Consider the following 16844-nt stretch of genomic DNA (forward strand, 5'->3'; position numbering starts at 1 on the left):
GACGATCCCAGGCAGTGGAGGCACTCAGATAAAAGCCTCCCTGTACATGGACGATGTCGCCGTCTTCTGCTCGGATCCGCTGTCGGTGCGCAGACTGATCCACATCTGCGACCAGTTCGAACTGGCCTCGGAAGCCAAGGTAAATCGTGGGAAGAGCGTGGCCATGTTCTTTGGGAACTGGGCTGACCGATCCTTTGTCCCCTACACCGTCAGAGCTGACAGCTTGAAGGTGCTGGGGATATGGTTCGGAGGGACCGGGGCATGCGTTAGAAACTGGAAGGTGCGAGTGTCTATGGTGAAATGAAAACTGGGCATGTGGGAGCGACGCTCCCTCTCCATTGCGGGTAAGGACCTGGTCATCAGGTGTGAGGCACTCTCGCTGTTGCTGTACGTGGCACAGGTCTGGCCCATTCCAGACACCTGCACGATGGCGATCACCCGAGCCACCTTTAACTTTATCTGGAGGTCGTAAATGGATCGTGTCTGCAAGGACGCGATGTACAAGCCTCTAGATAAAGGGGGAAAAAACGTGCCCAACATCGCCCTCATACTGATGGCCAACTTTGTGTGTGGCTGCATCAAGCGGTGCGTAGACCGTCAGTACGCAAACACCAAGTGTCACTACGTGCTGAGGTTCTACCTGTCCCCGGTGTTGCGAAGGATGGGTCTGGCCACGCTGCCGCGGAACGCTCCAAGTAGTTGGACCGTGCCGTACCACCTGTCCCTGGTGGAAAAATTTATGCAGAGAAACACCTATGACCACAAGTCCATCAGGCAGTGGTCGGCACGTAACGTCTTAGAGGCCCTGCGGGAAAAGGAGAGGGTGGACCCTGTGGGATGGTTTCCCGAGCAGACTGTTATTTGGCAGAATGCCTCAACGCCAGAACTTTCCAACAAGCACCAAGACGTGACTTGGCTGGTGGTGAGAAAGGCCCTCCCCGTCAGATCCTTCCTACACGCCAGGAGTCTCACCCACTCTGCACGTTGCCCTCGAGGTGGCTGTGGTGGCGAAGAGACCGTTGTTCACCTCCTTGTAGATTGTGCCTTTGCAAAGAAGGTCTGGAGAGAGATGCAGTGGTTGCTGTCGAGGTTCGTCCTGAGCAGTTCTGTGACACAGGACTCTGTGCTCTACGGGCTGTTCCCAGGGACACACACCGAGACAAACATCAACTGCAGCTGGAGGATCATCAACTCGGTGAAAGACGCTCTTTGGTCTGCCCGAAACTTGTTGGTCTTCCAGCGCAAAGAGTTGTCCCCGACCGAGTGTTGCAGACTGGCACATTCCAAAGTCCAGGACTACGTGCTGAGGGACGCACTAAAGCTTGGGGCAGCTGCCACAAAGGCGCAATGGGGAAGGGTCACTGTCTAAGACCTTTCTGCCAGGGCACCGAGGGACTGGGAAATGTTTAAATCCCCTCGGGCTGTACAGCTCAAATGAATGTCTGCAAATGATTGTAATATTCATTGTTTGTACTTATGCACCTGGTGATACATGTTGTAAAAGCTGAATCTGATTGTACCTTTGTGATGGTGATTTTGAAGTGGTTTGGAATGTTGTTCCAGATATTTTATGAATAAAGTATATTTTTCCAAAAAATAGTCAGTCCGACATTACAGGGACTGTTCAGCTGCACAGTGTAGATTAACCAGCCAGTCCGACATTACAGGGAATGTTCAGCTGCACAGTGTCCATTAACCAGCCAGTCTGACATTACAGGGACTGTTCAGCTGCCCAGTGTAGATTAACCAGCCAGTCCGACATTACAGGGAATGTTCAGCTGCACAGTGTCCATTAACCAGCCAGTCTGACATTACAGGGACTGTTCAGCTGCACAGTGTACATTAACCAGCCAGTCCGACATTACAGGAAATGTTCAGCTGCACAGTGTACATTAACCAGCCAGTCTGACATTACAGGGAATGTTCAGCTGCACGGTGTAAATTAACCAGCCAGTCTGACATTACAGGGAATGTTCATCTGCACAGTGTACATTAACCAGCCAGTCCGACATTACAGGGAATGTTCAGCTGCACAGTGTACATTAACCAGCCAGTCCGACATTACTGGGACTGTTCAGCTGCACAGTGTACATTAACCAGCCAGTCTGACATTACAGGGAATGTTCAGCTGCACAGTGTACATTAACCAGCCAGTCTGACATTACAGGGACTGTTCAGCTGCACAGTGTACATTAACCAGCCAGTCCGACATTACAGGGAATGTTCAGCTGCACAGTGTACATTAACCAGCCAGTCCGACATTACTGGGAATGTTGAGCTGCACAGTGTACATTAACCAGCCAGTCCGACATTACAGGGAATGTTCAGCTGCACAGTGTACATTAACCAGCCAGTCTGACATTACAGGGAATGTTCAGCTGCACAGTATACATTAACCAGCCAGTCTGACATTACAGGGACTGTTCAGCTGCACAGTGTACATTAACCAGCCAGTCTGACATTACAGGGACTGTTCAGCTGCACAGTGTCCATTAACCAGCCAGTCTGACATTACAGGGACTGTTCAGCTGCACAGTGTACATTAACCAGCCAGTCCGACATTACTGGGAATGTTCAGCTGCACAGTGTACATTAACCAGCCAGTCCGACATTACAGGGAATGTTCAGCTTGTTACAAAGAACATGCTCCAGTTCCACATCATCAAAGACAAACTGTGCACTATATGATTGTGCTGTTGGGCTGGAGCAGTTTCAGTGAATTGTGAAGACTGCTAGCTATAAAGACGCTAACATTTATTTTCACATATTCACAGATTAAGGAGAACGTTCTTACAAGCTTCTGACCATACTTGTTTTCCTTTCACTTCAGATTGTCCCAGAATCTCACATCACATGAGAAAGTCACTTCCTTCTCTGACATCACAGACTATTACAGTTAACCCTTTATGGGACTGAGTCTAACATACTCCATTGTACCACATACACTCCAAGATGCAAAGACTGAGGACACCTGAAAAGATGGACAAGACTCCTGAATAAAAGGAATAGGGGCAGAGTGTAATATTAATACAAACTCCCTGCTTACAGCAGCCATTTGGGATGATGATCCCTCAAATGAAACTACTACGAGGTTAAGAAGCACACAATATAAGGCCAGTGGAAATCACTGGACATTGTTGCACTTTGGGTGGGATTTATACCTTTTCTTTCAAGTCAGCGACGCCCCCCTGCAAATCGCCCACCTTCTGAGACACCTCCTTCTTTGCATGTAGTTCAGATTGGAAAGAGCTGGGCAGTTCCAGTTCTTGTTGCTGTGTAAAAATCATTTAAACTAAAAGTCACGAAATAGCTAACCCCAGAATTTCTTTGTGCTTCTTGTCTTGAAATGTATTCGCTGGAACATTTTCTCCAGAACAATCTTATGAGAGTGAGAGATTTGAAATTACAAAACAAATTCTTTCACCAATGACACACCATAAACCTCACTACTCAGTGAAATCAAACGGAGGGAGCTCGGGCTGTGACTTGGTTGGAGTTCCCGAGTCTTGGTGAATATACAATTTAGAATTTCGAAACAATCTGGAGACAAAGTTAATGAGGCAACTTTTAAACGAGGCTAAAATTGAATTTTCAGGTTCCCAAAACTTCTTCCTGAAGCTTCGTCCTGATCTGGTTCAGTTCTTCAGTCGTTCTGGTGATCGCTGTCTTCAGCCTTTGGTTTTCCTCACTTACCTGATCCAGTCGTTCCTGCAGATGGACACATTTCATTATTAAAAGTAACTGTGGATACACAACAGGAAACAGAGCTCTGCTTCAGGTAGGTGCATAATTCCAAGCAGTCAGGCCCAGCAGTCAGAGAGGCTGATGGGTGAAAACCAGAAACACGAGTCCTGGCAGGAACCAAACAGGCTGTCTTTAATTTAACCGAGGACGGTTTGGAGAAAGTTCTCACACATCCAGGTTCTGATGTCAGTAATTGTTGCTGTCACACTAGCTGTTCTCTGTGACTTTGATGAATGGGGTCCCGGTGCTGTGAGAGACAGGGCGGGAGATTAGAGGGTTTCAAATAAGGATCAGTGGGAGGGGTGACAGCATAGGTGAGAGACAGCAATATCTTCCAAGATTGGAGAAAAATCTGGAGATTGGGCAGCAGCTGCAGAGAGTGTGAGAACGGGTTAAGTGTGCATTTCTTAAGGAGTGAGTGTCAATGGCAGTCTGGACAATGATCAAATGGCAAATCCTAGTCACGATGACAAGTGGCTTGTTCTCAAGGTTTCTGTGAATGCTGCTCCGGAACTAATACCTAGTGGAAGAGTTTGAGGAGTGAAAGAGAGTGGACGGTCTATACACTGGATCTTGACCTCCGATCCCACTGAGTGACCACCTCCTCCTGACACTGTGACCCTTGCCTCCTCAGTTCACCCTTCACCTCCCTCTCACCTTCTTCTTCACAGCCGCCAGTTGGGTTTGTTTTTTGTGCCAACCTTGGTGTTCGGTCCAAGTTCCACCGATCTGGTAACTGGTGCCTTTTCTCTGTTACCGTCTCCAGCAGCTGAATCTTTCTGTTGTTTCTTAGCAACCGGAACTGGAGACAGGACTTGGGTCTGGTTTGAGTGGGACGCCTCGGGATGTATAAAAGTTTCTTTGTCTCTGTGGTGTACAATTTCCCTGACTTCTTCCATTGTTCGTCCAATGAGGCAGGATAGGATATTTGGTGCACCATACTGAGCCGGTAGTGTAGACATTGTTCATCATCATCATTTACAACACTATTCCTGATGTTCATATGCTGTCTAGCTTTCTTTTCCATTGCTGACTTATGAACATACGAAATAGGAGCAGATGTAGGCCATTCGGCCCCTCGAGTCTGCTCTGCCGTTCAATAACAGTAGGGCTGATCTGTTTGTGTTTCGACTTCTACGTTCCCACCTACCGCTGATAACCTTTGATTCTGTTGCCTGACAAGAATCTTTCTTAAAAATATTCAATGACCCCACTTCCACCACTTTCTGACGCAGAGTTCCAAAGTCGCACAACTCTCATCTCTGTCTGATAAGGGTGACCCCTCATTTTAAAACAGTTGCCGCTAGTTCTGACTCACCCACTAGAGGAAACATGCTTTCTAATTCCGTCTTGTCAAGACCATTCAGGATCTTATAGACTTCAATCAGGTCACCCCTCACTCCTCTAAACTCCAGTGGAAACAAGCCCAGCCTGTCCAGCCTATCCTCATAAGACAATCTGCTCATTCCAGGTATCAATCTAGTAAACCTCCTCTGAAACACCTCCAACATACTTAATTCTTCCTTAAATAAGGAGACCAAAACTGCACACAGTATTCGAGATGTGGTCTCACCAATGCCCTGTCCTGTATTTCAATTACAAATCCTTAAGCAAAGGGCTTGCTGCCGTCTCAAACAAAACTCTCTCCGCTACCAAGGCTCTGCTGTAATTTATTTATCTTCATGACATCATAACACGAGGACTGTATGACATCAGAAGAGTCCATTGTTTCGAAATGATCCACATCAAAGCTACAGGAAAAACATTGAAACGTAGCAACATGAGTTTCACTATTCAATGAGATTATGGCTGATGTGAATCCTAACACTATTTACCTGCCTTGTCCCCATCTCCCTGAGTTCCCTGGTCCACCAAAGCTCCTTCAATCTCAGGTTTTAAATGATTAATTGAGCTTGTCTCTGTGATTGTATAGTGGGATCGAGTTCTACCCTTCTCCCACCCTTTGTGTGATGAAGTGTTTCCTAACTTCTCTCCTCAATGACCTGGCTCTGATTTTCAGGTTTTGTCTCTTTGTCCTGGGCCTGGATTTCCCCCACTATCCTGCCCCAAATCGAGTGGGATAGCTCAAACACAAACAGCTCGGGAGGAAGACTAGTGTAGGGAGAGATTGAGGCAATCCCAGCCTGTGAAGTCAAACATTTCCAAGTTTACATCAATAATTCCAACCTTTCAAAGCGCTAGATCGGAGATTACACTCTGGGAGCTTTCTGATATGGTGGCCAAGTGTGTCTGTATGATGTCATCACCCTCTGCCTAATTTAAAGGCCCTTGGCAACAATTAACAGCAGCAGATTAATAGTGAAATGTCTGTGAACTGATCGTCCATCCGTGCTAAATGGATGCATGGGTCCATGTCAGGAGTTTAGTGTTTAATTTGAGACAATTTCAGAAGAATAAAAATGCAAAGTTTTAAAGCAAACAAGTTGAGAGGGAATGTGAGAGGGAACTTATTTTGCATAATGTCCATTGTGTTTCTGATATGGAGTAAGAGAGAATTGTTTTTAATGAAGAGAGAAGATGTTGGAAATTCTCAGCGGGTGTGACAGCGGGTGTGTAGAGAGAAAGAGAGTTGCAGTTTCAGGCAGATAAGTTTTGATGAGGAGTGGGAAAAGTTTGAAATGTGATGGGCTTTAGGCGAGGGGAGGGTGATAAAATGAAGAAAAGGGAAGGTGTGTGATTGGGTGTAAGAGAGGAGAGATGAAACGCCCTGGTCAGGTTGCAGTGCCACGAAATGAGGAATGAGCAGGAGGGAGAATTCCAGCAGGTGGGGTTATATTTTCTTCTAAAAGAATGGCACAAAAACACAGCAAAATGGTGGCTGAAATAGCTCAGTTGGGACAGTGTTAGATTGAGGATCTGAAGCTCCCTGGTTCAATCCTATGTTTCAGCAGCTCTCATTCTGGGAGCTCTTTGCTGCTCTCACTCCACATATCCCCCGATTCCCTGAGATCCAAAATCTGTTCTTTCTCAGCGTTAACTATATTCAATGATGGAGCATCCACTCCCCCTCTGGGGTAGAGAATTCCACAGATTCACAACTCTCAGTGAAGAAATGTCTCCATATTTCAGTTGTAAATGATGGGCCCCTTATCCTGAGTCAGTGCCCCCATGTTTCAAGATTTCCCAGCCAGGAGAAACAACTGCTCAATATTTACCCTGTCAATCTTCCTCAGTATCTTATATGTTTCAATGCGGTCAGCTCACATTCTTCAAAACTTCAATGTTTATACCCTCAATCTGCCCAAACTTTTCTTATAAACAATCCCCTTCACCCCAGGGGTCAACCTGGTGAACCTTCTCTGAATTGGCTCCAATGTAAGTGTATTTGTCATTGAGTAAGGTGCCTAAATCTGTCCGCGGTGCAGTCGGAGTGGTCTCACCAAAGCCCTGTACAATTGTAACAAGACGTCCCTACTTTTACACTCTGTCCCCCTTGTAATGAAGCCCAGCATTCAACTTGCCTTCCTAATTCCTGCCTGGACTTGCATGCTAACTTTTGGAGTTTCATGTATGAGGGACACCCAGTTCCCTCTGTACTGCAGCATTCTGCAGTCTCTCTGCATTTCAATAATATTCTGCTATTCTGTTCTTCCTGCAAAAGTGGATAACCTCACGTTTTCCCACATTTTTATCCATCTCTGAAATATCGGCCGACTCCCTTAACCCATCGATATCCCTTTGCCGTGATTTTCCGGCCCCATGTGGCAGTGCCCATCACAGGGGATGGGGCAGGTCAGCCAAAGTTCCATTAACTTTTGGCGGGACCGGAAGATCCTGGTGACAGGTGGTGCTGGAAAATCCCGACCTGTGTGTCCTGGCAATTTGCTTTCCCACCTATCCTTGTATTGGATGCAAATTTGTCAATAATCTCGGTCCCTTCATCCAAGTTGCTCATATGGATTGTAAGTAGTTGAGATTCCAGCACGGGTCCCTGGGACACTCCTCTAGTGACCATTAGCCAACTTGAAAATGAACTAATTCTGCTGACCACCCAGCATTCTCCATGGCACCGGAAAAGACAACGGCAAACTCAGCCTTGTCAACACTGCAAAGTCCTCCTAACTATCATCTGGGGGCTAGTGCCAAAAGCTGTCTCACAGACTAGTGAAGCAATGGAATCATACCTCACAGATCAGGTCCCAGAAACCACCGTCATCATCCCAGCAAAGGTGGCCGCACAGTGCTATACTGTCGGGAGGGAGTGTCGACTCTGGACCCCATGAAGTCTCATGGTATCAGGTCAAACAAGAAGGAAACCTCCTTCTGATTACCACGTACCGTCCTTCCTCAGCTGAAGAATTAGCGCTCCTCCATACCGAACACCAATTGACGGAAGCACTAAGGGTGACAAGGGCGCAGAATGTACTCTGGGTGGGGACTTCAATGTCCATCACTAAGAGTGGCTCGGTTGCACAACCACTGACTGAGCTGGCTGAGTCCTAATTGACATAGCTTCTAGACTGGGTCTGGGGCAGGTGGTGAGGGAAAAAAAATGATTGACTTCATCCTCACCCACCTGCCTGTCGCAGATGCATCTGTCCATGACAGTATCGGTAGGAGTGACCATTGCACAGTCATTGTGGAGACCAAGTCCTGCCTTCACATTGAGGATACCCTCCATCGTGTTGTGTGGCGCTACCACTGTGCTAAATGGGATAGATTTCAAACAGATCTAACAAATCAAGACTGGGCTTCCATGAGGCGCTGTGAGCCATCAGAAGCTGCAGAATTGTACTCGAACACAACCTGTAACCTCATGGCCCTGCATATCCCCCACTCTACCATCATCATCAAGCCAGGGGATCAGCCCTGGTTCAATGAAGAGTGCAGGAGGGCATGCCAGGAGCAACACCAGGTATACCTAAAAATGAGGTGTCAACTTGGTAAATCTATAACACAGGACTATTTGTGTACCAACCAGCATCAGCAGCAAGTGATAGACAGAGCTAAGCAATCCCACAACCAACGGATGAGATCTAAGCTCTGCAGTCCTGCCACATCTAGTTGTGAATGGTGGTGGACAATTAAACAACTCACTGGAGGAGGCAGCTCCATAAATATCCCCATCCTCAATGATGGGGGAGCCCAGCACATCAGTGAAAAAGATAAGGCTGAAGCATTTGCAACAACTTTCAGCCACAAGTGCTGAGTGGATGATCCACCTCAGCCTCCTCCGGAAGTCCCCAGCATCACAGATGCCCGTCTCCAGCCAATTCGATTCACTCCACGTGATATCATGAAACAGATGAAGACCCTGGATACTGCAAAGGCTATGGGCCCTGACAATATTTCAGCAATAGTACTGAAGACTTGTGCTCCTGAACTTGCCATACCCCTAGCCAAGCTGTTCCAGTACAGCTCAACACTGGCATCTACCCGGCTATGTGGAAAATTGCCCGTGTATGTCCTGTACGCAAAAAGCAGGGCAATCCAACCCAGCCAATTACCGCCCCATCAGTCCACTCTCGATCATCAGTAAAGCAATGGAAGGAGTCATCAACAGTGCTATCAAGCAGCACTTGCTGAGCAATAACCTGCTCATTGATGCCCAGTATGGATTTCGCCAGGGACTCTCAGCTCCTGACTTCATTACATCTCCAGAACCTGTGGAATTTTGTAAGATGACAGCCCATGCATAAACTCTCTCTGCAGCCACTTCTTATAGGACCCTAGAATGCAGGCCATCAGGTCCAGGGGACTTGTCAGCTTTAAGTCCCATTAGTATTCCCATTACTCTTTCTTTCGTGATAGTGGTTGTTTTAAGACCCCTGCTCCCTGTAGCCCCTTGACCTTCCACTATTATTGGGATGTTGTTCGTGTCGTCTACCATGAAAACAGAAACAAAATACTTTGTTCATTCATGAGGTTTGGGCATCACTGGCTCAGCCAGCGTTTATGGCCCGTCCCTCATTGCCCTTGTGAAGGTGGTGGTGAGCTACCCTCTTGAACCACTGCAGTCCCTGTGGTGTAGGTACACCCACACTGCTGTTCGGGAGGGAGTTCCAGGATTTGGACCCAGTGACAGTGAAGGAACGGCGATATATTTCCAAGTCAGATGGTGAGTGGCTTAACAGGGAACTTCCAGTTGGTTGTGTTCCTATTTATCTGCTGCCCTTGTTCTTCTAGATGGTAGTGGTCGTGGATTTTGAAGGTGCTGTTCTAGGAGCCTTGGTGAGTTTCTGCAGAGCATCTTGTGCACTGTGTATTGGTGATGGAGGGAGCGAATGATTGTGCATGGGGTGCCAGTCAAGTGGGCTGCTTTGCCCTGGATGGTGTCAAGTTTCTCGAATGTTGTTGGAGCTGTACTTGTCTAGTCAAGGGGAGATTATTCCATCACACTCCTGACTTGTAGATGGTGGACAGGCTTAATGGAATCAGGAGGTGAAATACTCACTGCAGGATTCATGGCTTCTGACCTGCCCTTTTAGCCACAGTATTTATGTGGCTCGCCCAGTTCAGTTTCAGGTCAATGGTAACCCACAGGATGTTGATAGTGGGGAATTCAGTGGTGGTAATGCCATTAAATTTCAAAGGGAGATGGTTAGATTCTCTCTGGTGGGAAGTGTTCATTGCCTGGTACTCATGTGGCACGAATGTTACTTGCCACTTGTCAGCCCAAGCCTGGATATTGCCCAGGTTTTGTTGTATTTGGACATGGGCTGCTTCAGTATCTGAGGAGTCCTGAATGATGCTGAATATTGTGCAATCATCAGTGAACATCCCCATTTTTGACCTTATGATGAAGGGAAGGTCTTTGATGAAGCAGCTGAAGATGGTTGGGGTTTGGACACTGCCCTGAGGACCAAGGCTGTGATGAGGTCAGGAGCTGAGTGGCCCTGGCAGAACCCAAACTGAGTGTTAGTGAGCAGCGACAGTGCTATCAAGCAGCACTTGTGACAACCCCTTCCATCACTTTGCTGATGATCGAGAGTCGACTGATGGGGCAGGAATTGGTCGGGTTGGATTTGTCCTGCTTTTTATGTGGACAGGTCACATCTGGGCAATTTTCCACTTTGCTGGGTGATGCCAGTGTTGTAGTCGCACTGGAACAGCTTGAACAGGGGAACGGCAAGTTCTGGAGCACAAGCCTTCAGTACTATTGCTGGAATATTGTAAGGGCCAGTGCAGATGCAGATCCAGGGCCTTCAGCCATTTCTTGATATCATGAGGAGTGAATCAACTCGGCTGAAGACTGGCATCTGATGCTGGAGACCTCAGGAGGAGGCTGAGATGGATCATCCACTCGGTCCTTCTGGCACCACTGATGACAGCAAACCTCAAACACTCCAATACAGTGAGCCCCCTCTCCAGGGGGTGAACATCACCATGGAAGAGAGTGAGGCAGCCTGAGTAAACACCCACACCAGTCAGGCTCAGGAACAGGTCCACAAGGAGGTCCCAGATCTGCTCACATCCCCTCCCCCACATGCCAGGCCTGCTCACACCCCCTCCCCCACACTGGGTGGCTATAGATACCTAGCCTGGGGTCTGAAGCACCCAGAAAAAAAATGAGCAATTCCTGCTTCTCTCAACCTTCAGTAAACCCATCATTCAGGAGGCCTAGTTCTGTGCTTGGATAGACTAACACCAGTCATTAGGTCCATGGAGATATTTAACTAACAAGGAGAATGCATAGACCATTCAGCTCCCTGACACAAGGTAGAAGGAGTCTCTGCTTTATTGATCATTTTAATGATCATCGATCACTGTTTGACCTGAGTTTGCTTGTGTTTCCTGTACAGGAGCAAGGCCAGCAATGAACAAAGAAAAGAACAAAGAAAAGTACAGCACAGGAACAGGCCCTTCGGCCCTCCAAGCCTGCGCGATCATATTGCCCGTCAACTAAAACATTTTGCACTTCTGGGTCCACATCCCTCTATTCCCATCCTATTCATGTATTTGTCAAGCTGCCTCTTAAACACCACTATCGTACCTGCTTCCACCACCTCCTCTGGCAGCGAATTCCAGACGCTCACTACCCTGTGTAAAAAAACTTGCCCCGCACATCTCTATAGTTTTCTCCTCTCACCTTAAATCTATGTCCCCAAGTAATTGACTCTTCCACCCTGGGAAAAAGCTTCTGACTATCTACTCTGTCCATGCCACTCATAATTTTGTAAACTTCTATCAAGTCGCCCCTCAATCTCCGTCGCTCTAGTGAGAACAATCCGAGTTTCTCCAACCTCTCCTCATAGCTAATAACCTCCAGAATGAAGCAGAGATCAGGGAGACAGCTGTCACAGTCAGGGCCACGATCAGGACCACCTCAGACTCCACACCTACAAAGCAATGAGAAACTAATGGTTAGTGAAGGAAACACAAAGGGGGAAATGGAAACCAGCAGTCGGCCAACTCACCACCTGGAGACCTCTCCTGCATCCTTCGCTCAGCCTCATTCAGGGACTCTGTTGCCATCTTGGTCACATCAGTATCCAGAATGAGCAGGGCTCCAAGTGAGGCCTCACCCTCCCACTTCAATCCAGCTTCACTCTCTGCAACATCAAACATTCCAGTTAGAGAGGGGAAAGGGGGACGTCCAACATCTAGAGGATCAATGTCCCACCAGCTTCAGGTTCAAGATCTCTCCTTCCTCTGGGACCTAACCACAACTCCCTTGTGGCACCACAGTTACCCACATGGCAACAGGCACAAATGTCAATGCTCGATTCCTCCAATGGGGTCCAGCTAAACAAGAGAAAGAGCCCATCAACCAGGTTGTGCATCACATCCCCACACAACATATCCCTGAGGGAGAGAGAGGGGGAACTGACACATTCTGCACCATCTGGAAAGTACAAGCTTTGTTCCTGGAATCCCTCTGATCCACTGGAGCAACTTTCAGGTGACAGGTGATGAAAATCTGAGGGACACATTCAACACAAGTCATGATTCAGTGACTCCCTCCCAACATGGAGACCCCAATGATCAGCTTCCTCTTACCAAGGAACGGTCATCTCCAAGGAAACGGAACGCATCCAGGTCAAACCGGAGCTTGTCCAGCTCCTGCTCGTCTCTTGGCAACACAAAGGTTGAAAAGGAGTCCTCAGCTTTGCTGTCCAGGAGGCAACTGAAGAAAGATTAAAAAGGGACAGGAAGTGAATCAAGTGAAGCCATTGAGATGGGACCAGCTGGAGAAAGCAGAGAGCTCCTTACCCATTGTGGTCAATGAAGCTGTATCTCGGGGTGGAGTCCTTGTCTGGGCTCAATGTAGCTACACAGCGGTCAATGTAGAGCTTCAGGGGCATGTGGTTGGTCATTGAAACAGAGGCCTCAATGTGAATGAGCTCACCCAGGTAGTAGACAGTCGAAGTGCGCTCTGTAAGCCAGTCACCTGAAGTACAAGAAGGCAAGGGTTAGAGACAGTGGCTATAACTCCCAGTGAGTGACTACAGGAAATCACTCCCCATCCACCCATCACATACCATTCATTAGGCGCAGAGAGAATGACAGATGCCCTTCTCCAGACTTGGTGGAGCTGAATGGGATCCAGGTGGGCTTGATGGGGTCACTGCTCACATTGCCCTTCCTGGAAAGGCAGGGGAGTCATTTTAGGACATCTTCAGAGACCACCAGCAGCTGTAGATCTTATTGACAAAGCGAGTAAAGATTCTCACCTCAAATAACGACTCAATGGGAACGACAGCTCCATTCGTTCTCACAATGACAGATCCATAATACTCTGGGGTGTGGTTCAGGTGGGTGGTGTAGATGAGGAAATCTCCAATCATCTGAAAAAATCAGGTTAAGGAATGAAGAACTGTTCTGAAATGAGAATGTTCTACACAGGGGTTAACAATGAAGTCATCCCATCCCCTGAAAACAGTTGTGAGGGGGATTGACAGGGTCAGTGTGAAGAGACTGCTACCCCATCACTGGAGAGTTTACTATTAGGGGCTGTCAGTTCAGGTCAGGCGCCAGTCGTTTACGATTAACGTACCAGGGAATTTCTTCATTCAGTGAGGAAAGAATCTTGGGAATTCTATCCCAGTTTGAGGGTGTTCAGAGAATGCTCTGTTTTGAAGAAGTCTCCATTGTCTCCTGTAGCTTAACTAAGTCTTCATTAACTAGAATTATTTTCACAGGTACAGCTTGGTCTACCCACATTTGTGTTCAGCAGCAAACCGACCCTGGGTCTGGATCATGGGCCTTAAATTACTGTCGGCAGTAGCGTGCTCAGTCCTACATGTAACACTGCCAGAACATCCTGTAGGTCATGCATTTTGTGACTTCACTCCCCCAGAGAGCTGTGAATGCTCAGTTATTGAGTATATTTTAGACAGATGGATTTACTTTGGGGCATCAAAGAATATGTTGTGGGGAGATTGGGGAACAGGCTCGAGGGGCCGTATGGCCTCATCTGATTATTTGTTGCTTTGTAACCTCAGCCCTTATCGAAGGAGAGAGATCATGCGCACAAGATCAGGGTCCATTAATCGGGAAGTCTCTCAACAAAAGGACAGCTTCAGTTAACAGTAAAAGGAGCCACAAGTGGACAATAACATGAAGCATGGAAATAGAACAGTTTGAAGCCAGGGCCCCATTTATTCCAATGGCAGGGAAACTGGGAAGTGTGGAGTTACTTTTCAGTCAAAGAGGACTTAATTCTTATTCCATTTTCTTCATTTAAGAGACAATCAAATTGGATTTAACTGGACTGAAACTGAAGTTTCCAGTTGAATTGATCTGAATGAGGGGAATAGAGATGAAAATCCTCAAAACAACAAAAGGAAAAGCTTGGAGGATCCAAAGAGAAAGTTCAAGACCAATGGGGCTGATGTCATACGTTGGAGAGACTCAGGAACCAGTTAAAGTAAAGTACATAACAGACTAGAATGCTAATTTGTAGTTTTATAAAGCAGGAGATATATCTCCTCAATATCATTGACATCTCACCCAGTGTTGGAATGAAGAGTGGGGAATAAACTACTTCGAGCTTAGAGCAAGAGCTGAGGATTCCCATTACCTGCAACCTGCTGCCACACTCTTGGAATCCATAGTCAAAGAGGACAGTGTGGTTCTGAGAGTAGATCCTGGTTGGCCAACAACCTGCTGTCCCCGGGGTCAGGTCAGCAGCTTTGATCAGGTGCCAGGTTCCAAATAAATCCAGCTGGACCCTGAGCAGCAGCTTGTCCTCTCCACACTGCACCATCACAGTCTGCAGTGGAGACACACTTCCACCCTCAGACACACGGAAATGGGAACCAAAGGGAGGCCCAGGAGGAGAGACTGTCTGAGGCACAGGGGTGGCTTTGACTCTGGCCTAGAAACTGTTGCCAAGTATCAGAGCCACAAACAGCTCCAACTAACACCAGCACTGGGAACAAAGCCCTCACTACAAAATCCCCCATGATACCAAACAACTCACCATCCCTTCAGCCACCAAGCAGCACCTTTTATACACACCAGCTGCACTCACCTGACACCAATGAGACCAGAAGCAGCAACGTTGAACCAATTAAACAGCCCCAATCTCCACAATCTCCACCAATGACAGAACTCACGGGTTTATTACCAGGAGGGCCGATTTTATTTGGACCAATGGGAATCACTCTGAGTTGCTCTGGTGTCACCTGACTGAATTCAGCTCCACAAGTTCTCATGTTGAAGGCACCATTAATCCAATCATCTCACGTGGTTTTGTTCATTGATCCATGAGGATGACTGGTGGGCACTGCCCACACTGACCCAGGGAGCTTGGCGTGCAGACTGATAAATGGAGTGGTGGGAAATGGAGACTCTCACACTGCTACAACAACAACAACAACTTGTAATAAATCCCAGGAAGTTTCGAAATGTAATAGGTTTTGAGCAAGTGGTCGGGGAGAGGTGTGGAAGAACAGGAGGGAAGGTGTGTGATAGGGAGGAGGGCAAGAGAGATTAAAGGATAAAAGGTTTCATGGAACAAAAGCCAAAGGCAGTGGTAATTGGGAAAGGAAAGAAACAGAAGATGTGTCCAGATGTGGTGTTAATGGCTGCATAGCAACCGTCTGAATGTAACATGAAGGAATAAAGAAAGAAACGAGACCCAAACAAACCAGCAAAAAAAACAAAATGAAGACAGAGGGTCTGATCTAAAAGTGTTGGCCTCAGTGCTGAGTCCAGAAGGCTGTCGAGTGTCCAGTCGAAAGATGACGTGCTGTTCCTCGAGCTTGTGTTGAGCTTCATTGGAAAACTGTAGCAGGTCAAGGACAGAAAGGTCAGAGTGAGAGCAAGGTGGGAATTGAAATGACCAGCAACAGGAAGCTCAGGGTGATACTTGTGGACTGAACGGAGGTGTCCGCAAAGCAGTCACCCAGTCTGCATTTGAACTCCCCAATGTAGAGGAGACCACATCGGGAGCAGTGAATACCGTATACTAAATTGAAAGTAAAGGAAATCGGTGTCCGCAGCCTTTTCCACTTGAAAATCTGAACTTTTTCCTCATTTTGTTTTTAATGTCTGTGCTTATCCACAAAACCTCAGGAGATAAGGGTGATCGAGAAACATTTAACGTCAATTGATGAGTCCTGACTAATAGAAAAACAAAGTTTAACCATCGTTCTGCTGCAATGCTTCCCCTGTCTGAGGAGGGACTGATAAAGATTAGGAACATTGGAACAAGAGGAGGTGGTTTTCCCTCCCACCATTCAGTTAGATCACAGCTGATTGGTCCCTCACCACCATTTACCCACCTTAGCTCCAGATCCCTTGAAATCATTCCTCACCAAAAATCTCTCAATCTCAGTCTTGTTATCTGCAGTTGTTCCATCATCCACAGCCTTTTGGGGGTAAATTCCCGGTTTCTTTGTGTGAAAAGTTATTTCTTGATTTCCCTCTTAAATGACTGAGCTCAATATGTTCCCTCATTCTTCATTCCCCCAACAGAGGAAATAGTTTCTCTGTATCGACCTCTTCAATCCTTTTAACATTCTAAACACCTGAATCTGATCATTGCTCAATCTTCTAAACTCAATGGAATACAAGCCAGGCTTATACAAGCTCTCCTCATAATTTAACCCTCGAAGCACCGTTGTCATTCTGGTGAATCTACCCGGCACTTCCTGAGCTGGGTGCCCAGAACTGAATATAATATCCAGATG

At 47.1% G+C, this 16844-nt stretch overlaps 2 protein-coding genes across 4 annotated transcripts in view; one reads left to right on the top strand and one right to left on the bottom strand.

Moving 5' to 3' along the window:
* LOC144673803 (EVI5-like protein) overlaps positions 1-15770 on the top strand; it is a 113292-nt gene extending 97522 nt beyond the window's left edge. Inside the window, exons 7-8 of one of the 3 annotated variants that reach the window (XR_013574426.1) lie at positions 3596-3778; positions 11508-15770. Coding sequence is in view for 1 of the 3 variants with exons in the window: in XM_078535460.1 (XP_078391586.1) it covers positions 2831-2857 (27 nt within the window). In the remaining 2 variants the exon portion in view is untranslated. Of the gene's footprint in view, positions 1-2830; positions 3319-3595; positions 3779-11507 lie in introns of those variants that run through there. The other 2 variants (XR_013574427.1, XM_078535460.1) reach the window with 2 other exon arrangements.
* LOC144673804 (zona pellucida sperm-binding protein 3-like) lies at positions 12665-13308 on the bottom strand (the record flags this gene model as incomplete). Its single annotated transcript, XM_078535461.1, has 3 exons — positions 12665-12832; positions 12919-13096; positions 13188-13308. Coding segments are annotated over 3 exons (441 nt in total), but the record flags the coding sequence as incomplete, so codon positions are not given.
* Positions 15771-16844: the final 1074 nt, after the last annotated feature.

This window comes from Cetorhinus maximus, unplaced genomic scaffold, assembly GCF_964194155.1.
Source record: "Cetorhinus maximus unplaced genomic scaffold, sCetMax3.hap1.1 HAP1_SCAFFOLD_480, whole genome shotgun sequence".
NCBI classification, from domain to species: Eukaryota; Metazoa; Chordata; class Chondrichthyes; order Lamniformes; family Cetorhinidae; genus Cetorhinus; species Cetorhinus maximus.